Source organism: Vicugna pacos, chromosome 17 (assembly GCF_048564905.1).
Source record: "Vicugna pacos chromosome 17, VicPac4, whole genome shotgun sequence".
NCBI classification, from domain to species: domain Eukaryota; kingdom Metazoa; phylum Chordata; class Mammalia; order Artiodactyla; family Camelidae; genus Vicugna; species Vicugna pacos.
The window spans coordinates 15,409,644-15,437,492 of record NC_133003.1 but is presented as its reverse complement, the minus strand read 5'-3'; the positions used below and the strand labels follow the sequence as shown (position 1 = coordinate 15,437,492).

Here is a 27,849-nt window from a genome sequence, read left to right as displayed (position 1 = left end):
ATAAAAAGAAAACCCAGTAAAAACATAGGCGAAAGATAAAAACGGAGACTTAACCAAAGAAGACTTAGTGGAAGGCAAGTAAGCACATGAAAATATGCTCAACATCATTAGTCATTAGGGAAAGCAAATTAAAACCTTAATGAGATAGTGTCAGGCACTTACTATAATAGCTAAAATTTAAAACACTGACAATCTTTTTGAGTGTAGACAAAGATATATTAGAAGTGGAACTTTCACACAATGCTGGTAGGAATGCAGAGTGACAACTTCTTTGTAGAACAGTTTGAAGATACTGAAAAAGTTAAATATACACCTACCGTATAACTCAGCCATTCCATTCCTGGTGTTTACCTAAGAGAAACAGAAGCACACATCCTTACAAAGAGTTGAACCCAAATGCTCATAGCAGCTTTATTTGCAATAACCCAAAACTGGACATAGCCTAAATGCCCATCAAGAGGTGAATGGACAAACAGATGGTGGTACAGCCATAGTAGACTATGACTCTGCAATAGAGAGGAACGAACCAGTGATGTATGCGACATGGATGAATCTCAAAACAATTCTGCTGAGTAAGACACTAGACCAAAGAGAAGAGTACGTATAGTGTGACAGCATGTGTATAAAATCCTAGGAAAGGAAAGCTAATCCAAAGTGACAGAAGGCAGATCAGTAGTTGCCTCGAATGAGCCAGGAGAGAGGGATTACCAAGGGGCATAAACAAAGTTTTGGGGGTTATGGCTGTGTTTCTTACCTCAATTGTGGTGACTGTTTCACTGGTATATATGTGATAACTCAAAACTCATCAATGACATGATGATAATACGAAACACTTCTGTTTATTATGCTCCATTCGCTGTTCTAAGCACTTCTTTATGTATTAATGCAGTTGATCCTCAACACAAACCTATGAGGTAGATGGTCCTCCCAATTTTACAGAAAAGGAAATTAGTGCAGAGTTCCCGTAACTTAACCAAGGTCACATGCCTGGGTTCATCCCAAAGTCAGCCTGGCTCCGAATGACTAACCACTACCTTCTGCTTCCTGCAGTGGGCAAAGTCAAGCTGCTTTATACGTGGATGCCGCAACAGAACACACTTACTTCTTCCCTTGTATCCACAGGTAATAGAAAATAATAGTACCTTCTTTCACCATCATGAGAAATAACTAGATGAAGTTACAAGGAAATCTTTGCTGATGTGAGGTCACTTGGAACAGTAATGAAATGAACAAATTTAAGACAAATAGTCCCTTGCATCTGACTCAAAGGGTATAGTACAGACATCCCAGCTTTTGCAAAGGCACAGACTGCAACTGAGTATGAAGAGTCACTGCAGAGCCAGAAGTAGTGAGGGTGGGCCCTGCATCTGAGGGAGGTCTCTGAAAGTCTGCACCCTATTAAGAATGTCCTCCAAGATGCAGATGGCTCCACACAGACAGGGCCCCTTTGCTTTTGAGTTTAGGACACTTACAATGTTCAGATTGTAATATAGAATGCATATATCTGTCTTTTTTCCCTCCCGGTTTACCCTTTGTTTAGTGTTGCACATCTGAGAAAGGATGTATGGGAGATAAAGTTTTAAGATCTACAAGGTCTGAAATGCCTTCATTCTACACTCACACTTGAGAGTATAAAATTCTGGTGGAAATCATTTTTCCTCAGAATTTTGAAGGCATACACCATTGTCGTCTAACGTGCAATGTTGCTGTTGAGAAACCCAATGCCATTCTTGCTCCTGATCTTTTATTTTCTCTCTCTAGAAACATTTTAGCATCTCCTCTTTAAACCTGATGTTTTGATCATTCACAGTGATGTTCTCTGATGGAGGTTCCCCCTAGTCCAGCTTGCTGGGCACTTGGTGTATCCTTTCAATCTGGAAACTTTTCTTTGATGTTCGTAAGTTTGGGGGTTTGTTTTTTATCTTTTCTAATCGCAAACAGAGTTCATTTTGGGGAAACAAGGGCTCAGAGAACTTGAGGAAGGTTTCACGGTGGAAGCTGAGAGTCTGAATGAAACATCCTAGTGGGATAGGCAGAGAAGTAGGCATTGCAGTTATGCAGACGCATAGGAGAAGCAGCAGACGGTTAAGAATGAGCACAGTTCAGGAAAGACAGAGATGACACTGCTAAAAAGCATGAAAATGGGTAGAAACAAGAAGAGGCACCACGAGGCTAGCTGTGGATTGTGTTACTCCTGGACAGATGTCTTCTGTGTGTGCAATTTCTGATGCAGAATGAATCTTCCACACCAGCTAAAGGTTTTCCCACACACCTTACACTCGTAAGGTTTCTCGCCAGTGTGGACGCGCTCGTGCTGAACCAGGGTGATTTTCTGATTGAAGGCCTTCCCACACTCCTTACATTCAAAAGGTTTCTCCCCGGTGTGGATTCGCTGATGCTGAGTCAGGGCTGTGTTGGAACTTAATCGCTTCCCACACTCTTTACATTCATAGGGTTTCTCCCCGGTGTGCATTCGCTGGTGGACGATGAAACTTGAGCTACAGCTGAAAGTTTTCCAGCATTCATTGCATTCATGGAGTTTCTCCCCAGTGTGGAACCTCTGGTGCTGGAGGAAGACAGAGCTGCTGCTAAAGGCCTTGCCACACTCCTGACACTCGTAGGGCTTTTCTCCAGTATGGATTCTCTGATGCTGAATCAAGGCTGTGTCTGAACTCAGACCCTTCCCGCATTCTTTGCATTTAAATGGTTTCTTTCCAGTGTGGGTTATCTGATGCCGGAGAAGTAAGGAGTTATACCTGAAGTCTTTTCCGCAGTCTTTGCATTCAAAAGACTTTTCACCAGTGTGACGGCTCTGATGTCGGTGGAAGTCTGCCATTCGAGTGAAGTCTCTGTCACATTTTCCACATTTATAAGATATCCGATCACTAGGAATTGTCTGGTTAGGAGAGAGTTGTAGGCTAACACTAATGTTTTCTCCCCATTTCTCACGCTTCTCCCCGCTCTCGACGGCCCAGGCCTCCTGATGCCTGGTTGACGCATCTGTGTAATCTCTCCTCTTTGACTCTGTCTTCTTAACTATCCATTGGCTGTGCCGCTGCTCCCGGCGGCTCCCAAAGTCCAGGTGCTGGGGCATGTTCCCCAGCGGCCCTCCGACTGTCAGTCTGTGGGACTCCACTCCTTTGGAAATGTGCTCCTGAGGAGTTGATTCTTCCTTGTCAGTTCTGATCTCCCCCACTGATATCACAAAAAAAAAAAAGCCGTGTCAGCCTCTGACATCACAAAAAGAAAACACTTGTAATAAAGGGAAATGAAATCAGGAGGCTCTGATTTGCCCTGAGTACGTGGATATTTTCCAGTGTGTACACCAATGGCTCCCAAAGATCACCACACAGCAGAGCCCCCCAAGTGGAAGACTCCACGGGAGAGAGAGCGGCGAGGCCAGGGGTGTTCCTGTGAAGAGTGTGAGGACTGGAAAGCCACAGAGACTGTTAACTAGGGCAAAAGGACCAATAGCTTTCTCCCCAGTAAGTGGGATGGACCAGAGTGGATATAAAGAAGTGATAAATGGCGTGGCCGAGGTGAGAGCAAGACCACAGAGATTGAAGAAGAAAGGGCAGTCGGGCAGCTCAAGTACAACAAAGGGTCCCACAGGCTGAAATTCCTTAAGAGCTGCTTATTTTTAAGAACATCATCTACGTCATAATCTTTGAAAGAGAACTGATATCCGTCATCAAGTTGGCTCTAGTAAAGCAGCAGGCTCCTATGCTGCGGCTGAGGGGATCAGGCAGGGCCAACACCATGGCATCCAGAAGGAAAGGGGACAGAGTGCAGGCTTGCCTCTGAAATAAAGGAGCACTGGGTAAGTGAAGAACCCTTCCAAGAATGATCATCACTTGCAGAGATGGCCAAGTAGTGATTCTTGTCCTTTTTTCTAAAAGGCTATATAGGATGTGTATAGAGTTTAATACAACAGTATGGAATGTGAAATCCTACACTAACCAAAAAGGAAAACCTAAAGGTTATTTTCTCTCTGTTACTGAGGCCTTTTGCAGGCTAATATAATCATGAGTTCCAGGCCAGGGCAAAAACCTCATGTGTTTACAAACAAACAGTTTAGAAAATATGTTTTACCCAGATAACCTGAAGTCTTGGGGTCACATCCAAAAAAGGCACACAAGGCTGGGGCAGGGGTGGGGCAATGTGCATTATTAATGGGCATTCTCTGTAAAGATTCTGAAGAGCACAGGAAATTTTAATAGGCAGAGAAGAGGTGAAGCAGAATAACAATGGCAAAATATATATACATATATACACTGTGTTATTTTTAATTCTTATGTCAATCAAACTTAGAAGTTTTGCTTCAAACATTCGTCTGTTTTAAAAAATTTATTTTGAGGTGTCCACGAGGGAAAGATAAAACAAGAGTGGCAGGATATTGGTGACCACTGAGGTGAGGGATATGTAGGGTGAACTTGGCTGGTGTCTGCATATGAGTGGAAATTTCCATCATAAAAATAAAATTTTTAAATGTGCCAAGTCAGTGTTTGGGAACTCAGACTTCAATTTCCCATGGAAATAACATGCTCTGTCAATACGTGGATGGCCAGAAAGGCCCTCGGAAGTCTATTTTCCTTGTAAGGTGGTTGACATCCTCATCCCTGCACAAAATAAACTGTTGGAAAAATAAAATGTTTCCAAGTGACAGGGCTGAAAAGAGCTGCTCAGATGGTGTCATTTAGCAGAGGGTGAGGTGGAGGCAAACAAGAACATGCAAAGAAAGCCTGCGGCCTTGCCTTTCTTGAAAGAGAATGGCCCTTCCTCATTTGAGGGAGGCGACCGCTGTGAATGTGGAGAATCACATGTAGTGATTCCAGAGGAATGAAAACAGTCTCACAAGAGAAGAAACGCTTTGTACACAGTGAAATACGAAAACAAGAAAGCAGGCCAAAAACGGGAGGGTCTCATGCTTACCCAGACAGACTCCTCCAAGGGCCTCCCTGCCCACAGCTTCCCAGGGATCAAGGCCCCATGGCCGTTCCCCTCGCTCCAGCTGAGAGACCAGAACAGGTCTGGTGAACGAAAAAGCTGCCCAGGGAGAAAGAAACAAGAAGAGAAAGATAAAGGGAATCATGAAGCAGGTTCCCCTCTCACCTGTCTTTGTCTTCCTGCACTGAACCAGGGAGGGAGAGACAAAGTGAAGTCAGCCTGTGCATCTTAGAGGAGAGGAAATTCCCACAGTGCCAGGCAGAGTCCTGGAATAATCCTCTATTCAGGTCCCAAATATTCAGAGAAATTGAAGACAGAGGCCGAGGCTCTGCTGAGCTCCTGAGAGCTTTCATTATTCCCTCCACATGTGGGACAGAGTCCTTCCCAGGATTGGAGGGACAGAGATTTCAACACCTAGGAACCCAAGGCTCGTCCCACCCACTAGCCTCTGGGGAGCTCAGCCTTCAGAGCAACTGCCCACAAGGGAGTCTAAGGAAGAAAGAAGCCAGGATGCTTAAAGGGCAGAGGCAGACAACAGCAGGGAGAAGAAATGTCATACCCAGGGAAGCCACGTTTGCGTAATTCTCCAGCATCACCTCCCTGTACAGGGCCCTCTGTGCAGGGGCCAGGATGCCCCATTCATTCTGGGTAAAGTACACAGCCACGTCTTCAAAGGTCACCGGCTCCTGAAACAACAGGTTCCTGCTCAAGCTCCATGTGAAGGCAGAGGAGCCTAAGTATCAGGGCAGAGACTTACTGGGGCTGGTGGTATTGCCGAGGACAGCTATCCAGTGCTCAACCCCCAGCACCCCTCCCCGCAGGAGCCAGCCCTCAGCCAGCATTGCCCTCATCAACAGGGGAACCCAAGACTCGCTGCAACCCTCTGTGGTCATCCCCAGCAAACAGCTCTTTCTCCACCTGCTGATCTGTGTCGACTCTTCCCTGTCCTGCTCTGTGTGCCTGTGGGTCCCTCTGGCTCCTTTCCTCTACGTGGGTTTTGTGTGCACATGTACAAGGGACATCTGTATAAATGCAGCCCACAGCACTTTTGTACCGATCTCCACTCCCTCCCTAATCCTACTGAAGTGACGGCAACACAACGGCCCAAGTAGAGAAGAGTCAAATCAGACTAGAGGTGTTAACAGAATTTTGGAAGGCAGAAAAAGGATAAATGGTAACTAAAGTATGTAGAAGAGCAGGGAAAGCTGAATCTTAACTGCTGGTGGAGGAGGAAGCAAATGAAAAGGAGGCTGATTCACACCACAGAACCAAGGACGAGCTCCTGATTTTTTAAGTGTGAACTGCTTTTTATAACTTGGTAAAAGCATCAGGGAGGAGAGAGGATCCCCAAAGCACATAGGACGATGAATGAAAAATATCCCCACGAAAGCACATCACTGAGAAGCCTCAGAAAAACGAGACACAAAAAAGGTCCTAAAGGCTTTCAGAGAAGGAAGAACAACACACACACCAAGACCAGGGGGTCGAGATGGCAAAAGACCACACGGAAAAAGTAGAAGAGGAATTTTTTAAGATGCTGAGAAAAAGCTTCCACTTCTTATCTCGATGGAGTCATGGGGATCAGATGCATCCTCCTGCCTGAACCAAAATGAGACAAATTCCAGAAAACAATGGTTTTCAAGATACTGGTATCGAGTAATGAGGGACACCAGTCCCTGAGAGACAGGAAGCAGAGAGGTGAGCCCTAGGACTCCCCAGACGTACTACCTTGGGAGTTTCCAGGCTGCAACACAGGGAGGGGGAACTGAGGCAGAGCCTGGTGGAGTCTGAGGAGACCAAGGCAGCAGAGTTTATAGGACGGGATACCAGAGAGGAGAAAGCTGCACAGGGAAAGAATCCCAGTTACCTACAGAAGGTCCCCCTCAAAAAGTCAACAGAGTACTCACCAGGGAATGGGTGTGAGGAGACTATTCAAAGCCAGAGAAAGAATCATTTGTAAGGACTGAAGGGCACGAGGCCTGGTGTTCACACAGAGCCAGAAACAGAGACTATTTCCACTAGCCATACTGGAAAAATTCATATCAGCAGGCCATCGCATAGAGCTCTCAGGAAACTCTTGCCTCAGTAGTGGAGAATAATTATTCCTAGGCTGAGCACTGTTCCAGATCCTGCTAACAAATCATAAAATTCAAAACCAAAAAGAATCAAACTGTTTCCAAGTAACTGAACTTTATTCCATAAAATACTCAAGAAGATTCTGGGGAATATAAAAATGGCTAGCACCCAACAAGGTAAAATTTACAATGTCAGGCATTCAGTCAAAGACTACTGGCCACTCAAAGGGGCAGGAATACATGACCTTAAATGAGGAGACTAATCAATCAATCAAAACCAACCCAGAACTTATAGGTGTTAGAATTAGTAGAAAAGGACATTAAAATGGTTATTACAAATGTATTCCATATGTTCAAAAGTTAAATAGAGATAAGGAAGGTAAATATTTTAAAAGGCCCAAATCAAACTTCTATATATGAAAACTATAATTTCTGAGATGAAAAATATACTTCATGGGATTAACAGCAAATTAGACATTGCAGGAAAAAAAATATGAACTTGAAGTCATAGCAATAAAAACTGACCAAAACGAAACACAGAGAGAAAAAAAATAAAGGCAAAACCAACAGAACATCCATGAGCTGTAAGAGAACCTCAAAGAGCCTATTAGAGGCAATTGAAGGTAGACTGTGATAATTTAAAAATGTATACCACCAGAGAATGTGACAATGAATGTATGTTCATGTATAACTGAAAAATTGTGCTCTACACTGGAATTTGACACATTGTAAAATGACTATAACTCAATAATAAAAGTGTAAAAAATGTATACTACAAACACTAAAGAAATCTAAAATAGTAACACAAACAGTTATAGTCTGTATAGTTTATATGCATCCAAAGAAGGGGTAAAAATTGAATTGTAAAAAATATACCCTTAACCCTAAAGAAGGTAGAAAAAGGGGAGAAAAGGCAACAAAGAACATTTGGGACAATGAGAAAAATAAGGAGATGACAGACTCAAATTTAACTAGACTCAAATCTAACTATGCCAATAATGACATCAAATATAAATAATCTAAACATCCCAAAAGGCAAACATTTTCAGATTAGATTAAAAAAAAACAACAACACAAGTCTACCATATGCTGCCTTCAAGAAATGTACATTACATATAAAGAAAGGAATAAATTAAAAAGCAAAAACATGGGAAAATGCACCATGTCAAAAGGAAAAACTGAAAAAAATACACTAATCAAAAGAAAGCTGGAACGGCTATATTAATTTCAGGCAATGCAGATTTCAGAGCAAAGAATGTTAGGAGATAAAGAAGGTCATTCATAACCACAAAGAGATCAGGTCACCATGAAAACACAACAATTCTACATGTCTATGCACTTAGTACATCTTCAAATACATGAGGTAAACTGATGCAACCGCAAGTAGAAACAGACACATCCATAATTATAGCTGGAAATTTCAATACACCCTTTTAACAAGGATGTAGCAAGCATGAGCAATACCATTAACCAATTTGACTTGATGCACATTTATAGAACACTATACCCAATAACAGCAAAATATACACTCTTTTAAGGTGTCCAAGAAACATTCATCAAGACAGACTATTTTCTGGGTTATAAAAGAGGTCTTGATAAAATCAAAGGGATTCAAGTCATTCAAAGCATGTTCGCTTACTACAATGGAATTAAATTAGAAATAACGTAAAGACTCTTGGAAAATTCTCAAATATTTGCGAATTAGATTATGCATTTCTAAGTAACATAGGGATTAAAGAAGAAAGCAGAAAAGAATTTAGAAAGTATTCTGAACTGAATGAAAATAAAAACACAACATACCAGAATTTGAGAGATTCTGCTAAAGCAGTACTTTGGGGGAAATTTATAGCATTCAAATCTATGTTACAAGATAAAAAAAAAGAAGAAAAGTCTAAAACAATGATCTTGGCTTCACCTTCAGAATCTAGAAGAATAGCAAATTTAGCATGAAGTAAGCAAAACAAAGAAAATAAAGATCCAAATGGAAGCTAATGGCATAGAACAGAAAACAAAACAAAACAAAATAAAACAAAACAGAAAATCAAAGAAACAGAAAAGCAGTTGAAAATATCAATATGATTTATAAACCTCTGGCCAGATTGCTCAGAAAAAAAGAGAACAAAGAGATTACCAATATTCGTAATAAAAAAAGTACAAATGCACTGCAAATAAAAGGATAATAAAGAAATGAACAACTTTAAGCCAGTAATTTCTACAACTTAGATAAAATGGGCAAATTCACTGGAAGACCCAAATTACCAAAACTCAATCACGAAGAAAGAGAGAACTTGAGTAGCCCTATATCTACCAAAGGAATTGAAACTGTATTTTAAAACTTTATCAAAAGAAAACTACATGCTAGATGATTTCACTGATGAATTCTACCATTTAAGGAAGAAATGTAATCAATTCTACACAAATTCTTCCAAAATATTGAAGAGGAAGGAATACTTTCCAATTCATTCTAGGGGACAAAGGAATAGAAGAGTACATTCTCAACCCGACAAAGGGCATTTACAAAAAACAAAACAAAACCAAACCAAACCTGACAGTGAAGATCATATTTAATGTTGAAACACTGAATGCTTCTGCCCTAAGATCAGGAAGACGACAAGAATACTCGCACTCACTTCTACTCAACATTGCAATGGAGGGTCTAACCAGTGCAAGCAGGCAAGAAAAAGAAATAAAAGAAATCTTTCTTTCCAGAAAGCAGTAAAACTGTGTTTATTCATAGATGACATGTCTATGTAGAGAACCCAATGGGACCTGTAAAAACTACCAGAACTGCTTTATCTAAACAAATACTTTCCAGTTTTGTGGACAAGAGTGAAAAGGGTCTTCCTTGTATGCTGTGATGCAGATTTCCACTTTTTAGTGAATTTCTGTTTTTCAGCCCTAATTGTCAAATCTGTCCCGATCAGTCCCCCCACACTACTTATCTTTTTCTTCCCTGATTATGTCTTACCTTGGGAATTCTCATTTCTCCACTCCCCTTAACTCCTCCCCTCCCCTAAACACACCCAACAATGACAGGTGCACAATGGAAGTCACAGGCCTGAACCTGTATGCAGAGGTGACACCTGCTCTCTTGACAGCGAAGGGGTGAGAGGGCAGGGAAAGGCAGCCACAGAGGCTGGAGGATGCTCGCTCACCGGGCGCCAGGTGATCTGGAGCATGGCAGGCGTCTCTGCTTCGCACACTGCCCTCTGGGTCCTGAGAAGTAATAATGAAAAGAAAATAAACAGGCAAGAGTTAAGACTGATGCTGCCTCGCACCCCGCATACACCTCTGTCCGCCCTAGCCGCTTTCCATCCCGCTACTCCCTCACTGAAAAGGCACAGAGGTTGGAGAACCCGGTACTACGCCCGGAGAAAGCGAATCCGTCACCCGGACGCCGGCACCAGCATCCCAGGCAACCACTAACTCCGCGCGGCGCAGGCGCAGAGAAAGCGTGGGACCGCCGGCTTCTGAAAAGCTTCCGACAGGCTCAGCCGGAAGTGCGTTAACCGTCTCCCTTCCTTTCTAGGAGCCTCGGAAGTTTCCCATCTCTGTGGTCCCCTATCCCTGCCGCAACCGTCCTGCTCCTGGTTTGGGAGATGGTAAGGGTCAGGCAGAGTTGCCCGCCTGAGGCTCGGGTCCTTGACATCCTCCAGGGGATGGCTGGCTTACGCCGCAGACTGGGAATTACCCAGGGTTCTCTAGCGTTCACTACTTCTGGATGCCCTTCCAGGTACTGGGGGGACCACTGCTCCACATGTGCCAGAGGGCCCTGGATTCTCTGGCTAGTTGCTGTAGGAGGACTGGAAACGGAAAGAGGGGAGCCCATCACTTCACGAACTACCTAGGTCAAGAAACCTGGCTGCACCACTTGTCAGCTGGGTGACTAGCAGCAAGTTGCTTTAACTGTTTCATTGTCTGTTAAATGGGTTTGATGGTGGTACCAATCTCAAATGAGTTCATGTATTGGCAAAGTGTTTACAGTAGTGCTTGGCACATAATAAGTGCTGGCAAGTTTGCCTTGTTTTCATTGTGTTATTTGTTTTTAGAGATACAACTGCTGCTTGGGTTCCAGTGTGTGGCACAGTTTAGAGAAAGAGCTATTAACATGTAGCGTTAGAGCCCTTTCCCACCAAATACACGGATGTGTGTTCCAGGCCCAGCCTGGAGAGAGATTTCAGTTAATAGCCCAGCAGTCTGCTCTGTGAATAATGAATGGTTCCTTGATACTAAGTTAAATGTTTCTTATCCTGGGATGAGTATTCTCTAGATTCATCCTTTGCCAGTCTTCAGAAACATTCCATCCTCAAAGACTTGTCTGGGCACCCCACTACATAGCTAGACCTGTCAACTGGATAGCCACCATGATTTACAATCCAAGCAGATGTCTCCACCCTAACCCAAGAAGCTCTTGTTGGAGTTTGCCAACATGGGAGACTGTTTCACCTTGAGGGCTCTAATCCTTCCCCTGAGAATAGCTTCAGAGACATGGATTCTACTTGCCAAGCACCGCTGTGCTGTTTAGAACTGTCTTCCTTCCTCTCCAAGATTAGGAAGAGTGGTTTGAGCATTTTAGAAGCTGAGCAGGGAAAGGAGCCTAGGATTCAGCTTATATCCTTTGACAATTCCAGATTTCAAGGACTGGGTACCTCACTCCTGCCCTTCAGCTTTGCATTGTGTCCCTGAGAAAAGAACATCTATGGTTCACCAGTTAAAAAAACTGCAGTTAGTTCCAGACTTCTGCCTGGGTTGGGGAGGGGCAGTCTCTTGGCTACATGGAATCAGGAAAAGGGTTTGAGGATCGGGCTACTCTGCAGGGACTTTTAAACAACAGCATTTTCCCCGTATTAGGGCAATGTGTTTAAAAACAAAAAAACTTAAGGCAAATTTATTATGAGTCAATTAAACTATTATAGCATTAATTTCCATGGGAAAGATTTTATGCATATCCAAGCTCTGAAATTACAAAGTATGCTAGAACACAAATTTCATTAAGAAAATACATAATTGTTTTCAACATTTGACTAATTATAACACAAAAAGATTACTTCTTACATTAATTACAACATAGCTGTGTAACCATCTTCATTCAGTTTCTTTAAAATGTTATAAACAATATACTTAAAACCCTACCATGTATACGTATAATGCCCTTTTATCTGAACATTTATACAAAAAGAGTAAAGACAAAAGAAACGTGTAACTAATGCAAACATGCAAAATTATCACTACTATAAACTGACAAATAACCCTGAGAAAACTTAATGCAACATTTACATACAGCTAGGTGAGATTTAATTAGCGAAGTTTTATAAAATCTTACTGGAAATGAGGTAACCACAGAGAGCAGAAGCAGATGCTGCATATCTCAGCAGAAATTTACATGGTCCCCGTGCACCCCTGACAGCTGTTGCTCGGGTAAAATACTGAAGTGGGTCCTTCACTATTGGAGTAGCTCATCTTTTTTGAGCCATTTATACTCGAGGTAAGCTAACCAAAAGCATCTACACAAAAACATACATATGCACTTCTCTGTAAAGGAATGTTGATAAATTCTGGGTCCTTTTGGTTGCTGAAATAAACCCAGAATCAGTTAGGTGGCAATAGTGATCATGGTGGTGGGTGCCAGGGGAAGGAGAGTCAGCACCTAGATGTCTCTCCACAACATCTCTACCTCTGGTGTTTCCAACAACCCAGAAAGACCTTTTCCCTACACCGTGAAAACACTGCTCACTGCAGAGCCAAATGGTATACGAAGATTGTATTTCCTTTATCGTACAGCTTTCTGAAAAATTCCTAGTTGTCTTTGTTTGCCACTACTTGACTTTATGAGATCCTAAACCTTTCACAAACCTTCCCTGGTATGAGGACAGAAGATTCCACCCCCACTGCACAGCCATCATCCTAAGTCTTCATTGTTTCCCCACAGTGGACCCTGCTTTTCTAGACCCAATGTCTTTCTTATTCTCCCTTCCTCTGCTTGGGCACACCTTCACATAATGACGTTTAGTCATATCTTCAGGGCCACTTATATCTAGGAATATCCTACTCCCTATTATATCTTCCTGGCCTGGCTTTTATGGACTCGGGCTTTCTTCTAAGGAAATTCCTCTTCCTCCTGCTCAATTAGCCTGTATTCTTTCATCTTGCCACCATTTACCCAACGTTCCTGTTCTGACTATAAGCCTAAAACCTACTTTTAATACTAATTCCTTTAGTCCTCGAACGTCTGGGAAAACCTTATTCCTGTTAAGTGTTGAAGAAGCAGTCTTTTACATTTTCTTTCTTGGCAGTATAGTTTGTAAGAGTTTTCTCTCACTCAGCCGAAGATGTTATATTTCCTGCATTGCATGTAACGCATTGTTTTAGATGGGCACTTATTCTCTTTTGTCATTGTTAAAAAGCCACCAACTGGTGGGGGAGGGTATAGCTCAGTGGCAGAGTGCATGCTTAGCATGCACAAGGTCCTAGGTTCAATCCCCAGTACCTCCATTAAAATTAAATAAATAAATAAAATAAACCTAATTACCTCCCCACTCCAAAAAATAAAAAATAAAAAAGCCATCAGGAGTGGGTCTCTGAAATCTACCACTATCAAAGTCTTTCTAAATAAACTCTCTACCTACCAAGGACAAGTGCAAATAATTCAAGGCATAAACTAACTCAGCCTTCCCAGTGTTCTTGCCCCTATTTGATGGGTCATGAGCTGGACAAATTCCTGTCCTGTCCATCAAACAGGACCGCAGAGATCCCAAGTTCTCCTCTCCTGCTCTAAACTGCTACTGTAAAATGGTTCTTAAGAGGTTCCTGTCACCTATAGGCTAGCTGTGAAGAAAGCTGGTGTGTGTACAACTTGCCTGGACCCTACTTATCACCCAAAAGCTTTCTTCTTAATCACTATTGGAAAACACAGTCAATAAATATAATTTCCAGAAATCAAAATGATTGTCTTTTTTTCCTATAATTTAACTGTTTTTCTTAGAGATGATCTGACAGTGACTCTGGGATAAATGCCCTTTGTAGACTCTGACCCGGATGCTCAAACTGCATCTGAATGCACTAAGTTTGAATTTTGATTTTTTTCCTAAGTCCTACCTATTGCATACCAGTTATAAAAGAATAGAAGGAAAAGCCCCCTGAATCCCGCAATCTAAACATTAAGCATTTTAATTTTGCTTATTCTGTTTCAAGACTCCTTCACAAGCACACATAACTTTAAGGAATTGAATGTATATGTCATTTTATAGTCTCTTCTCTTAGAATAAGAATATACACATCTTTCTTGTTACACAGTCCTTAAATAGTGATTAACAGAACATACTCCAAGTAGGAGTAGGGCCTATAAATATTAAAGAGGAGGCGAAACATGTCTGTTAGTGACAATTATGAAAAATTAGAGAGCAGCAGGCTTGTCATTTTCAGTACTATTAGCAAAGTGATCGATGTAGAACTACTTTTAACATATTTGTGTGAAATTTAGTGCTACCCAGAAAGGTTTTAATTACAAAGGAATCTTCAGTTAGTGCAACTACATGACAGAGGGCCTGGATAGTAACCGAACCAGGAATGGCTTTTCCTACATGGCAGCAGGTGCTACAGTATTCAGAGACTTTTCCCCTACTGTGTCAAATGCCCAGTGATGGGGCCTTTTCACACACTGTATAATCGAAGTCTGCTGTATTTAGGCATCTGCTGCACATTGCTCCAGCCCAGCTCCCTTTTGTAACTACACATATCAATAGATATTGAAACTAAACAGAGAAATCTAGATAGCAATAGCAATCTCAAAGTAAAAGCTAGGATGTTTTAAAGTACACTACTTTGTTGCTCTCCATTTATAGTCATTTAGTTTCTTTGCACTAGTCAAACAGTCTTTATGTAATAGCTAAGGTTTATGGGAGCTTCATATTGCGAGAAACTGTGTGAAGGCTTTTATAAGCATCATCTCTTTCCACCTTCACTTCTGAGGTCGATCCTATTACCATCCTCATTTTACAGGTAAGGAAACTGAAGCCAGAAGTTCAGAAGGCATTCGAGGCCACACAGCTAGAAAAGCCCAACCAATACCCATAGTTTCTTCTGGGAGCTGGAAAGCATTTTAAACACCCTGCAAATATTACAAAGAAGTCCATGGCTCCACACCCCACAGCCTCTGCTGCACTACTTAGTCCTTCTCTGTTTCCCTAACAATTGTCTGAACTGCCTAATGTCATTGGTTTTGCAGTCTTCCTCTTGTCCCTCCTAGATTCATGCTCTACTAACCTAGTATCCCCAAGGTGTCTTCCAAATTCTTCTAAGTCCCAAGGCCTCCAAAGACAGGTGTGAACTACTGACACAGGAGGCCTGCCTGTTGGTAGTCTGTGTCTGTACAAAATGATGTGTATTTCTAGCTTCTAGAAAATTGTACTGGTAGGTGCTTCCCTCTCAGGCAACTAAATAGATCTTCTGAAAATCATGTCCTCTCTCTTAACCAAAGGTATCTCCGAGTCTGGATAATCTCGTCTTAGCTCAAACCACTTTTCCCCAAACACATTCTCATGTGCATAAAACACACATACACACCTGCCACAACTGCTTGGCAAAGGGGAAGCTAAGTCAGGCCTGAGTCCTACACTGACTTCTCTGAGAGCTGATTTAAGAAAAGCTGTCAGGAAGCCTGCTCACCTGGGACCACGCTGTCTGAAGCCTGGCTGATGTCCCCTGGTTTCCTGTACAGCTTTCAGATTTTAGAAAAGTCTCAGATCTAAGTAAGGAGAAAAGAGCTCCAAGTGAAACTGCTCCCCTCTTGCAGCCCATAGGTGCATTGCTCCCCTTCACATCTCTCACCACCATCCCTGGACTCCTGGAACTCTAAGAACAGTGATTGCCCTACCACTCCACTGCATCCTGGCCCCTCCCCTCACCCACAGAGTTATAATTATAACTTCTCCTTCTACCTACTGGCAGGGCACAGTGCTTCTCAAGATATGCCACCATACCCCATTATCCAGAACTGAGGCTCTGCTAGAGGATAATCCAGGCCTCAGTGACTGCTTGGGTTGGAACAGAAGATAGTTTTTACCGAATGTGTCCAGTGACTTGACCAAACTCTAACCAGGCACCTCTGAGCCCTTTCTCGGCTAGGCCTTAACCTTGGCTTATAAACACTTGAACAAAACATTAACATCATCTCCAACAGTTCAAGGCCACATCCCTAGGACGACCCTACCCCCTCTAAGAATGTCTGCCTGAGAAAACTCAAGGCTGTCAGAAGAGTGTACTATGGGGGGAGGGTATAGCTCAAGTGGTGGAGCGTATACTTAGCATGCACGAGGTTCTGGGTTCAATCCCCAGTACCTCCTGTAAAAATAAATAAATAAACCTAACTACCTCCTCCACCCAAATTTAAAAAAAAAAGAGTGTACTGTGTGTTCCAGCCATCTCCTGCAGACAGGGTCTCCCTCCGTCTCCCAGTCTCCGCGGGAGGGAGCCTAACTCCCACAAGCGCCTTTAGCAAACCCAGGCGAGTTTCACTTGATCCTCTGCTCTACGGAGCCTCCACTCGCCTCCTCCCTACTCCCTCATTCTCCCTTTCAAAGGCCGGGCCACCTCTGTACAAGCCGAAGCTGAGCTCAGTTCCCCCTGGACACTTTCCCCCTTGCAACAGTATTGGTTACAACCTGTGCGACTTTGACGCGACGTCCGAGAGGGCTCCTCTGAAGAGAAAGCCGGGAGGGGGCGCCTGGCCCGAGAAGGCCCACAGTACAAAACGCAGGTGGAGGCCCGGCCATGGGTCAAAGCCGGTAAAAGAGCTCAAGAGCCCCGCTCGGCGACGCCAAGCGCAGGCCCGCTCGGAGTACCGGTAAGCAGTTGATGGCAGCATCTCCAGCTGCCCACTAGGAGGGAGGGCACAGAAAGGGGTGCAGAAAACTCTGAGGAAGATGGATGAACCCATCACTGCTGGCAGGTGTGGGGGCCCAAGTCACGGGCCCCCTCGCCCAGACTCTTCCAGGTCAAGGCTCTCAAGCTAGCCCAGACCACGGAGGAGCCGAGACGCCTCGCCTGACAGGCCCCGGCTCACAGGTCCTCTCTCCCGCCAGACCGTGAGTTCCGCCAACCAGCGGCGAGCCGGAAGCAGGGCGGAGCCCGCCGGCCCCTCTGGGAAGCCCGGAGGTTTCCCTCTCGGTGGTGCGTGTCCCGGGTGCTCACGCGCGAGGCCTGCGTGGTCCGGTATCTCTCTGAAAAGAGTGTTGCAGATGCCCAGCGTTCGGCTGCAGATGTGGCCACAGCAGGACCGTGTGCAACTATGACGGAAAAGTGGGGCTTTGTGGCCTCCAGGACGTGGCATCACATATAGAAACAAATGTTTATGTCTCTTTAATCCCTCCCCTATCCCTGGGAGCCAGTCCGGGAGCTAGACTGGTAAAGATTAACCTAACAGTCTGAAGTCGGCTCAATCACTGTTCCCTTTAACCCCTAAGGTCTTAACAAGGCAAGATTTCACATACTGTATGCTAACTTTTCCAGGCAAAGGCTAGAAACTAGAGAATCTCCTCGATTTCACACTGTAAATGCTGAGGACTGTCAGAGGAGCACATTACAATTTAAACTGACCTGTAGGAGCAGGCAGACATCTGTCCCACAGCTTGCCTAATCTCTATTACGGTGTGGGGTACTCGGAATGTACAAAATGAGACCTCTCTGAAGGTGCTACTTAGAAGTCTCAGCCCGGTGGGATGAGGGCTAGGGCAGAGGCAGTTAAGGGAGATGCAGGAAATACCCTGCTGGAGGCCTATTCCTTGGGGAAACATGGCAGTGGTAGCTAGATTAAGGGAGAAATCATGCAGCCACATTGGTTTTTTTTTTGTATTTTGTTTTTTTAAATCAACAACTCATGTTAGAGCTTCAGTGTTGGAGTGGCTGTGAAAAGAGGAGAAACACAACTATAACCAGAAATGAATTAGATGGAAAGCTATAACCAGGGAGCCAGCCTTGCCACTGCTGAGTCAACTACACATATACACCGCTAAGAAAAAGGCCCAAGAACCACGGAGTTTCACCTTCACTCAATCTATGGCCAGAAGTACCTGTTTACCCCGCACACAGAGCACAGAGGAAATCCGAGGACCAACTTCCCATTTCACATAACCTCACCAGCAACTCTACCCCAATACTGGCCAGTCACAAGCCATTAACAAAGGGAGATCTGAATGCACAGACTGAGCTCATTGTGGGCCAAGAAGCATTACTCCAGGATGATCAACACCTCCGGGCGAAGACTGTTAAAGATAAACTGCACTAAACTTCCAGGCATTACAGAAGAAAGAAATCTTAGTTGCCAGGAGACATAGAGCAGCCTAATGCAGGGACCAACATTGCAGCCAGGTGTCTGGCACTTACTGGATGGATATTCAGGTGTCTTTTTGAAAAGGGCCATAATATAACTCACAGAAAGGACAGAAGTGTAAAAATAAACTCATACATAACTTAAATTCCAACATTGTGTTCTTTTAAGAGTTTTGGTTTTCTCTGAAAGTGAAATAACAACATAACCAGCACCCCTCTCCAATCCTCATCCCCAGTTTGTTACTGTCCTTCAGCACCTCGTGGGTGCTGTGGAGGCTGTGTAGTAACATTCCATTAACAATGAGGGAAAACCCTAAATGCCAATTGAAATGAATGGATAAAGGTAGAAATGAGTAAATACAAATCATTAAAGTCAGAAACCTGTAAATCTCTTGGCTGTGAGAACTCAAAAGCCATTTTCAGCCCAGAGGAGATCCGTTTATTTTTTCCTACACTCCTTGCTTTCTTGTCATATAATTTGCTACCTTCCAAATTATATTTAGAAATTGCTCTTTTCTGTCTAGCTAATTTAGGATTTCTCACCCCTCAGCCTTCCTTGCTGTAATCCTCCCAGGCACCCTGAAGCCCTTTCTGTTTAATGCTGTTTCTGGGAAATAAATAGAACAAAATTTATATCTATACACACACACACACACACACACACATACATATATATATACATACACACACACTATGTATAAATATACATTATATATAGATATTTCTGACACACACATATACATATACATGTATATATGTATGTGCGCGTGTCAGGAATATGTCAAAGAAACCACAGTTATTGTCATTTTCCTACATTTTGACTGCTTTTCTTAACCATCATTCTGGATGAGAGATCTCGGCATATCTGAAAGCTCTGACCACAGCTGGGTAAGTAAGTTTGGTTTTTGCCCTTTATTCCCCTGAATTCTATATATTGCACAAACCTTATGAAGGAACAAAAATTAAAATCCTTAACATCCTACTAACCATTTAAATTTCTGCCTGTGCTGAGGGAACTTTGGGGGGTAAGAGAAATTTTCTGTATCTTGGTTATACAACTGTATTCATTTGTCAAAACTCACCAAACTGTATACTTTAAAAGGGTGGATTTTACTGTCTATAAAGTATATCTCAATAAACCTGACTAAAATCAAAACCAAAAACAGAATGTCTTAAAACACACACACACACACACCAGAATGTCTTTCTAGGCCCTCCCTTGCAGATATAATTTCATGGTGTTATAATTATAATATGCGTATCACTTTCTGAGTATTTACTCCCACATGATTTAAAGTAATTTTCCATGTGGCTACAACATCCTGAAGCTGTGACTGTGAGAAAGGTCAAGGCCTCTAACCACCAGATGGAAAGCATGGCCAAACCAGTGAGATCATTACATCTGGTTAATATTAGCATCCTTTAAACTCTTCTCTCTGGTGTTACCAAAGTAGCTCATTAGGAAATTAATTTAAAAGTGCCACCACTTACAAATCAGTCACAGGGGACATGGAGTAGGTGTGAGGACGTGTTGAGCACACATATGGTAACTGATCAGGAAGAGACTGTCTTCCAAGGCAGAGAAGCAAGTCATTGTTGGGTTTCTCTTCTCCCTTCCTCTGGTGTCCCTCAGCGTCATGCCAACAAGGTTACTCCATGTGTAATTTAGAGATTACTACACCCTGGTACCTGCCCTCAACTGCACAAACCCAAGTCACTTTTTATACCTACATATTTGAGTGGAGACTAAAAACATATGGATGGGAATAGCAAAGAAACCCAAACAGAAAAACCGCACAGCCTTTCATTCATATTCTTTTCACTGATTTCCTTGTTCTATAGTTTAGTTACACAAGATGATCATAATAGTCATTATGAAGGTGTTAAAAAAAAATCCAAGGCTCAGATTCTCCATAATGAACCTTGCTACCTGCCCCAGAAAATGGTCCTTCTTAAATCCTAAAAGTAATCATCGGATACTTTTTCTGATCACTTCCTCCCACAGACTTTGCATTTTCTGTACTTCTTGAATTAGGATGGCCCGTCTCATTGTAATGCCACCCTCCAAGAATCAAAAATGTTATGCCAATTCTTCTAACCCTAGTAGCCCCAGAAGGCAGGAGCAGACTGATGGCAGGCCAACACTGGACACTAAAAAGAACAAATACTACCATTTCCTACCCAGAGAACAGAAGAGAGTAGTCAAACACGGTCCTCAAGTGTGAGAACTTAAATGGAGCTGGGAAAACAATAATGACTGACTTAACAGGAGACCAGAGGAGTACCAATAAAGATGCGACTAGGAGCTCACAGGAAACTGCTACTGTAGATGCAATGGAGGAGGACACGAGGGAGCTCATGGGGAATGAGATAAAGGCTGTAAGGGGATGACTTCTCAGGAGAAGCCAGATCCTGAAAGATGCACTATTTGGACATGTGAAGAACTGGCCATTTCAGAGGAGGGGAGCAGCACGAAGAGAGGCATGGAGGGAGCGGGGAGCACTGCCCGAGGAGGAGAGCAGGGGGGAGACCCTGGCAGGGCTGGGGCCGGGCCCGTGTGGTGGGGAGGCAGAGGGGAGAGGACTGAAGTGGGGCCATGGGGCTTCACTGTGGACGGCCCTGTAACTTGGGCGGGCTGCTTCCTAGTATGCAGTTTCTGATGCTGAATGAAACTTGCACTCCACTTGAAGGATTTCCCGCACACCTTACACACATAAGGTTTCTCCCCGGTGTGAACTCGCTGGTGCTGAACCAGGGTGATTTTCTGATTGAAGGCCTTCCCACAGTCCTGGCATTCATAAGGCTTCTCCCCAGTGTGGATTCTCTGATGTACTATGAAGCGTGAGCCACAACTAAAAGTTTTCCAACATTCATTACATTTATAGAGTCTTTCCCCCGTGTGGAACCTCTGGTGCTGGAGAAACACCGAACTCCGGCGGAAGGCCTTGCCACACTCTTTACATTCGTAAGGTTTCTCCCCAGTGTGGATTCTCTGATGCTGGATCAGGACTGAATTCGAGCTGAAACTTTTCCCACACTCCTTACATCTGTAGGGCTTCTCCCCGGTGTGAATTCGCTCATGGATGATGCAGTCATAGCTACACCGGAAAGCCTTCCCACATTCCTTACATCTGAAGGGTTTCTCCCCAGTGTGGATTCGCTGATGCCGAATAAGTTTTGAGTTGTAGCTGAAGGTTTTCCCACACTCCTTACATTCATAGGGCTTCTCTCCCACGTGGAGTTTCTGATGCTGAAGGAGGTGGGAATTTTGACTGAAGGCTTGTCCACACTCCTGGCACGAGTACGGTTTCTCCCCAGTGTGGGTTTTCTGGTGCCGGGACAGTTTCGAGTTGTACCTGAAGGCTTTCCCACATTCTTTGCACTCGTAGGGCTTCTCAGCCATGTGATTGCTCTGATGCTGGGGAAGGTTTGAATGTCGGTTGAAATGTATGCCAGGCTCACCACATTTATAAAACACTTGTTCTCCCAGGAGGCCCTGCTTTGTAATGAGATGTATGTAAACACCACAGCTTCCTTCCAACTGTCTGGCTAGCTCCTCCCTTTCAACAGTGGGGGATTTAAGATCCTGGACTGGCGAGACTGTGAAAGCTCCTTTCTCTGAGTTGGGTTTCTTTCCCATTTCATCTTGTTGCAGCCTCTCTAAGCTGTTCTCCAAGTGAGGGGGCTGGGGGACCTCCATCCGCAGCACCTCTGCCATCAGTCTGTGTGGCTCTGGTCCTTTAGAAATGTTCAGCTCTGGAGTCTGCTCTTCATTCTCAGTCTGAGCTCCACCACCTGGCATGATAAAAACATAGAAGTCACTTATTTATGCTTGAAGGGGAAAGGGACTCAGCAGTATTAGCTTGCCCAGGACATATTAAATTTTTTGGAGAGAGACAGAGCCACCTGACGGTGCCCTGAAGGGAAAGTGAAAATACTGGAGGTGGAGAAGGCAAGCAATGTCCCCAGGACAATTAGCAATGCCAACAAAACCAGGGAAGACAGTGGACTCTGTTCACTGAGACCAATGGAACAACAAAAATGGGAATGGGGTGGAGAAACTGCCAGAAGGGGAAGCAAGGAAAAAGAGCAGAGGGAGCTGAAGATGAGGAAGGAGATCTCTAAACTGAAGCAAAGATCTAGGTGAGCAGCTCTCACACCATACAGTGTCCAGAGGGCTGGGAGACACTGTCTGCAGCTGTGGGTCCCAAGGCTCTGTCAAGGCAAGAAACCTGTCCAAATGCTTTAGAATAGTCTGTCATCTTTAAAGAGATGTTCTCAGGGTGGGAGGTATAGCTCAGTGGTAGAGCCCACGCTAGGCGTGCAAGAAGTCCTGGGTTTCAATCCCCAGTGCCCCCATTAAAGAGGAAAAAAATAAATAATGGAAGAAAGCAACTTAAACTTAAAAAAAGAGAGAGAAAGAGAGATGTTCTCTATCACAAACCTGACCAGAGTTACAGGGAAAATAGTATGTAACCCTGACAGTTGTGAGGGGTTCATAAAAAGACCACAGTTTCAAAACCCATGCACTATACCCTGGGAGAGAGACTTAGTCCTGAAAGGAAAAAAAAAGACATGGCAGGTCAAGATCCTTCTAGGACTGGAGATGGCAACTGGTGGTGAAGGGAGACTCGGACTCTCACTGGTGGCACTAGGGCACAGAAACCGCTTTGGCCTTTTCAAGCACCAAAGATCCAACAAATGAAACTTCTAGCTTAGTGTTTCTCAAGCTTTTCTGACCATGACTCGCAGTTTAGATTCTTACCTGTTACACACACACTTACACACACACACACAAACACACTCTCACAAGCAAATAAAGCTTAAATGGAAACGAAAGTTTCACAGAATAATACCCCTAATAAGAGTGATGGATAAATGATGGGTTTTATACTATTTTGGTCTATTTTTACTCAAATCTAACACCAGTCAAGTCTAGTGTTTAAATGCTGAGCATGACTCATTGGGGAGGTGGCAACCCAGAGTTTAAAAATCACAGTTCAAGATCCTCAAGAACACTGGTCCTCAAAAGTGTGGTCCAGGACTGTCATCATCTGGGGACTTGACAGAAATGCAAATTCTTAGGCCCTGCTCCAGTCCTACTGAATTAGAATTTCTGGAGGTGGTGCCCAGCCGTCTGTGTTTTAACAAGCCCTGCAAGTAATTCTGATGCACACTAGAGTTTGAAACCCCTTGATCAAGAAGCTAAAAGAGGCTAATTATTTAAGTCTGCACTGTCTGGTTAGGTGGCCACTAGCCACATGTGACTGTTTAAATTTAAATTAGTTAAAATGAAACAAAATTAAACATCCAGTTCCTCAGTTACACTAGCCACATTTCAAGTGTTCATGTGGCTAATGGCTACCATATTGGACAGTGTGGGAAGGTAACATTTCCATCACTGTAGAAAGTTCTACAGGACAACGTGGGTTTACAGCCACTGGCAGGCTAAAAAGACAAGGTGAAAAAGGGAGACACTGACAACCGCAGGTGCGCCCCCAGGAAAGGTTTTTCATCAAGATGACCTGAAGACTGGAGTCAACCTAAAGGCACTGATGAAGACAGAGCGGGGGTGAATTGGAAAGGAGCCTTTGCTTTACAGAGGTTCTGATAGCATTAGGGGTTGAGAGAATATGAGAACACGGCCAACTGGATGAGAAAAGCTATACGCCAAGTCTCTGGATGGTTCTGAACATTTACTTCAATTCAGTATCTTTCAAAAAAGGAAACCCCTCATTCCCAATAAACAGGCTTTCTGTAAATCAATCAATACGATACTTCACATTCATAGAATGAAAGAAAAGAATCCATGATCATCTCAATAGATACAGATAAAGCATTTCACAAAATTCAACATTCATTCACAATAAAAACTCTTAATAAATTAGGCACAGAAGGAGCATATCCCAACATAACAAAGGCCATAAATGACAAGCACACAGCTAACATCATACTCAAAGGCTGAAAGCTTCTTCTCTAAGATCAGGAACAAGACACGGGTGCTCACTTTCACCACTCCTATTCCACACAGTGCTGGAATTCCCAGCTAGAGCAATCAGGCAAGAAAGACAAATAAAAGGTACCAGAATTGGAAATGAAGAAATAAAATTATCTATATTTGCAGATAACATGATTTTATACATAGAAAATCCTAAAGACTCCACAAAAAAAACCCTGTTAGATCTAATCAATAAATTCAGCAAAATTGCAGGATAGAAAATTAACATACAAAGACCTGTATAATTTCTATACACTAACAATGTTCTGAGAAAGAAATAAAGAAATTGATTCTTTATTCATAAATTGGAAGAATTAATATTGCTAAATATTATTATATTATTATATAATTATTAACTAAATATTAATATAATAAATGTCAATACTAACAAAAGACATCTGTAGATTCATGCAATCCCTATCAAGACACCAATGGCATTTTTTACAGAAGTAGAAAAAACACTCTCCAAAATAAACAGCCTTTCCTTCAAAAGCTAATTTATAATTTACTGTTGGGGAATTCATAAAAATTCCATTCTCCTGTACAGTTTCACACACACACACACAAAGTTCTTGTAGAAACAAGTTCTTACTATATTCTGTTTATACTCTTAAGTTGACTATCAGAAGCCCATTTTTTACTACAAAGGGTTTGAAATCCTTTAGCTTTACAAAGAAAAATGACAGAAAATGAAATGTTTGGACCGGTCTTTTCCAGTTTGGGGCTGAAGCCCTAGTGAGGGACACTTCTCTAAATAAGAGTGACCATTTTCATCCCCATAACAGGCATATGGCAGAAGAAGAATCTTTTCATGTTAAATCGTTTAAAAAAAAAGGAGGCAGAGTTGGAGAGAAAGATGGCAGATTCTCCTACTTACCTGTGCTGATGCCTCTCAGGGCCTTTGCCCCGATGGCTGTCCAGGCATCCAGGCCCCATGGTGCTCCCCCTCGCTCCAGCTGGAATACCAGATCTGGTTTGGGGAATGGAAATGCTGCTGAAGGAGGACAAAAAGGAATAGAGAGCTGAGAGGAGTCTCCCCTGATCCCTCCCAGTCCACTCTCTGCTTTACCAGATGGAAAGAGAAGTGGTTGATGCAGGAGATGAAGTGAGGCCAGTGTGGAGACAGTCCGGGTTTTCTAAGGAAGGCTTGGATTGCTTTGCTCAGGAGGAAGCTTATTCTGGCTCTGAGAGCACAGAAAGTTCCCCTTGTTGCTGGAGGTGGTACAGGGGATCCTAGGAGACTCTCACACAGAGATGGGGCCATGGTCCCCTCCAGGGAACTGAAAGAGTGCAGGAATGAAGGTGGAACCTTCTCAGTTTTCTGTGCCCAGAGAGCACAGCCTCTCCCAGGAGAGTCCCCACCCAGAAACAGGGAAGTCTTGTTTAAAACCCAGGTGAACCCAGATCTTTCTCCACCAGCTACTCCCGCAACTGAGGACTAGAGAGCTCAGCTTGCACAGCATCAATCCTGGTGGTATTAGAGATCCCTGATCCACTGAGGAGGAAGCCAGGAGCCCCCAAGGGCAGGAGCTGAGTTGAAGGAAGGAAGGAGGACTCACCCAGGGAAACCACGTTTGCATAATTCTCCAGCATCACCTCCCTGTACAGGGCCCGCTGTGCAGGGGCCAAGCTGACCCATTGGTCCTGGGTGAAGTACACGGCCACATCCTCAAAGGTCACTGGCTCCTGCAATAACACATTCCTGCTTAAGCCCTGGATGGGGGCAGGGGAGGGGACTGAACTCTAGGCAAGGGAGGAACCTACTGGAGTCCAAGGGCTCTGCGCCCCAGGGAGGGTTTGACTGGAAAGAAGTGCCACACAGCCCTCCATTCAGGGACAGCCCTCAGACAGCATTCCCACTGTCAATGCGCTCGCCCCTGGGGTCCCAATACTGTCATCCCAAGCACACGGTGCTGTTGTCTGCCTGGTGGTCACACCACACCCCGTGTCTGGCTCCACGAGCTGGGTCCACTTTCCGCCACACATTCTAAAAGCACCACAGAAGGAATCTTTCACCCTGCCTCCATCCATCCTGAAGCCTCCATCAGAGCCATCTGCTCAGCTCCTCTCTGGTCTGTCTCCTCCACATCCTCTACTACAGACAGAGGGTGATTCCATGGGCAGAACGTCCTCCCTCTTCCCAACACCTGCCTTATCAGGAAGCTGGTTGTCCTCTGAAGGCAACATGGGTGTGCAGTGCCACCTCCTCCTTTCCTAACACACCTTGCTCCAGGGACAGGATGACAGTCTCTGTCCTTGAGCACAGACCTGCCTTTTGATCACCTAAGCTCTGCCCGACCTGCCAACACTGCCCTCTTCAACAGGCGTGGCTCCTTCTGCCTCCCGCTGGGGCCGTTTCCACCTTCTCAAGGGAGAAGGAAACCATCACAGGTTGTTTAGGCCATTGTGCTTGTCCTGTGCCAGTTACATTCACATTGATTCACTCAATCATTAGAACACAGCCATTAAGTAAGAATTATTATTCCCATTTCTAAATGATGGGCATCAGCGATATGAAACACTTTCAAATAGACAAACTAGAGGAATCCTCTTCATCTGAGTACTTATTACAAAGCTGTCTATGGAAGCAAACATTTCAAGATGAGCTGACCACTCATATAAACTAGTGCCAGTATAATATCGTTCCTGGACTCACTGTACCCTGTCCCAGTCTGTCATGTCAACACCCTTCTCTTTGGGCTTAGTCCCTTATAGGTGTAAGAAATAACCAAAGACGTACCAGAGGACTGTAGCCATCATTGTAAAGATTGGTTCATACAGGCATCATCGATGGATGCTAAATCTAGGAGGAAATTTGGATGACGACACCTGCATGTTCTTAAATGCTTCCCCATAGATTTATCAGTCGCAAGGGGGAAAACAGAAACTATACAAGAAGAAATTAGATGACACCTTGACCAGGAAATGTGAATGTAGCTAGTGTGACTGAAGAACTGAATTTCTAATTTTAATTTAGATAAATTTAAATAGGCACATGTAGCTAGTGGCCACCTTACTGAACAGTGGAAAACAGACACTACACTGACCCCAATTGTTAATATTCTGTCTTAACTTCCTTCAGAGTCAACAGCTGGGAACATGGTGCTGACCATCCTCCCTCACATTATGGCTTCCATCCTCCACACCTCTAATTATCAGCGTGTTCCTTGTTCTTTGTTCTCTGTGACATTCAGCTTCTCAACATCCTGCTCCATCTCCAATCCCTCTGCTTCAGTCCTTTGCTAGCACTTCCTCCTCCATTATTAAATCAACAGGGCTGTTGATTCTCCTGTGAAGGAAGGAGGTCACAGAGGCAGCACAACATGGTGGCAAACAGCACAGACTTAAGGCCTGTGGTTCTCAACGGGGGGCAATTTTGCCCATGAGGAGATATGTGGCAGTGTCTGGAAATGGTTTTAGTTGTCACAGTTGTCAGGTGGTGGTGATGCTATGAGCATACAGTGAGTAGAGGCCAGGGAGGGATGTGACAACATTCTACAACAC

General features: G+C 43.8%; 2 protein-coding genes and 1 long non-coding RNA gene across 3 annotated transcripts in view; 1 reads left to right on the top strand and 2 right to left on the bottom strand.

The window, feature by feature from the left end:
• The window catches only part of LOC116284012 (uncharacterized), a 45,015-nt gene that overhangs the window by 14,418 nt on the left and 2,748 nt on the right, over nucleotides 1-27,849 (bottom strand). The window contains 4 exon segments of the mRNA XM_072940863.1: nucleotides 20,659-20,766; nucleotides 20,768-22,142; nucleotides 25,223-25,339; nucleotides 25,905-26,031. Coding sequence (XP_072796964.1) covers nucleotides 20,659-20,766; nucleotides 20,768-22,142; nucleotides 25,223-25,339; nucleotides 25,905-26,031 — 1,727 coding nt within the window.
• Nucleotides 1,737-17,405, bottom strand: LOC140686723 (uncharacterized). Its single transcript, XM_072941050.1, has 5 exons — nucleotides 16,682-17,405; nucleotides 10,178-10,238; nucleotides 5,507-5,633; nucleotides 4,933-5,046; nucleotides 1,737-3,195 (listed from the first exon to the last, which is right to left on the bottom strand). The coding sequence occupies exons 1-5, from the start codon at nucleotides 16,954-16,956 to the stop codon at nucleotides 2,189-2,191; spliced, it is 1,584 nt and encodes a 527-aa protein (XP_072797151.1). The 5' UTR covers nucleotides 16,957-17,405; the 3' UTR covers nucleotides 1,737-2,188.
• LOC140686724 (uncharacterized) lies at nucleotides 10,540-11,052 on the top strand. Its single transcript, XR_012060566.1, has 2 exons — nucleotides 10,540-10,624; nucleotides 10,756-11,052. It is a non-coding gene; the product is annotated as an uncharacterized lncRNA (long non-coding RNA).

Coding starts and splice junctions, on each gene's coding strand:
- LOC140686723 (XM_072941050.1), bottom strand. CDS start 16,956: ATGGGTTCATCCATCTTCCTCAGAGTTTTCTGCACCCCTTTCTGTGCC. Junction 10,239..16,681: donor GTCGCGTCAAAGTCGCACAG/GTTGTAACCAAT, acceptor ATTACTTCTCAG/GACCCAGAGGGCAGTGTGCG. Junction 5,634..10,177: donor TCCAGATCACCTGGCGCCCG/GTGAGCGAGCAT, acceptor CTGTTGTTTCAG/GAGCCGGTGACCTTTGAAGA.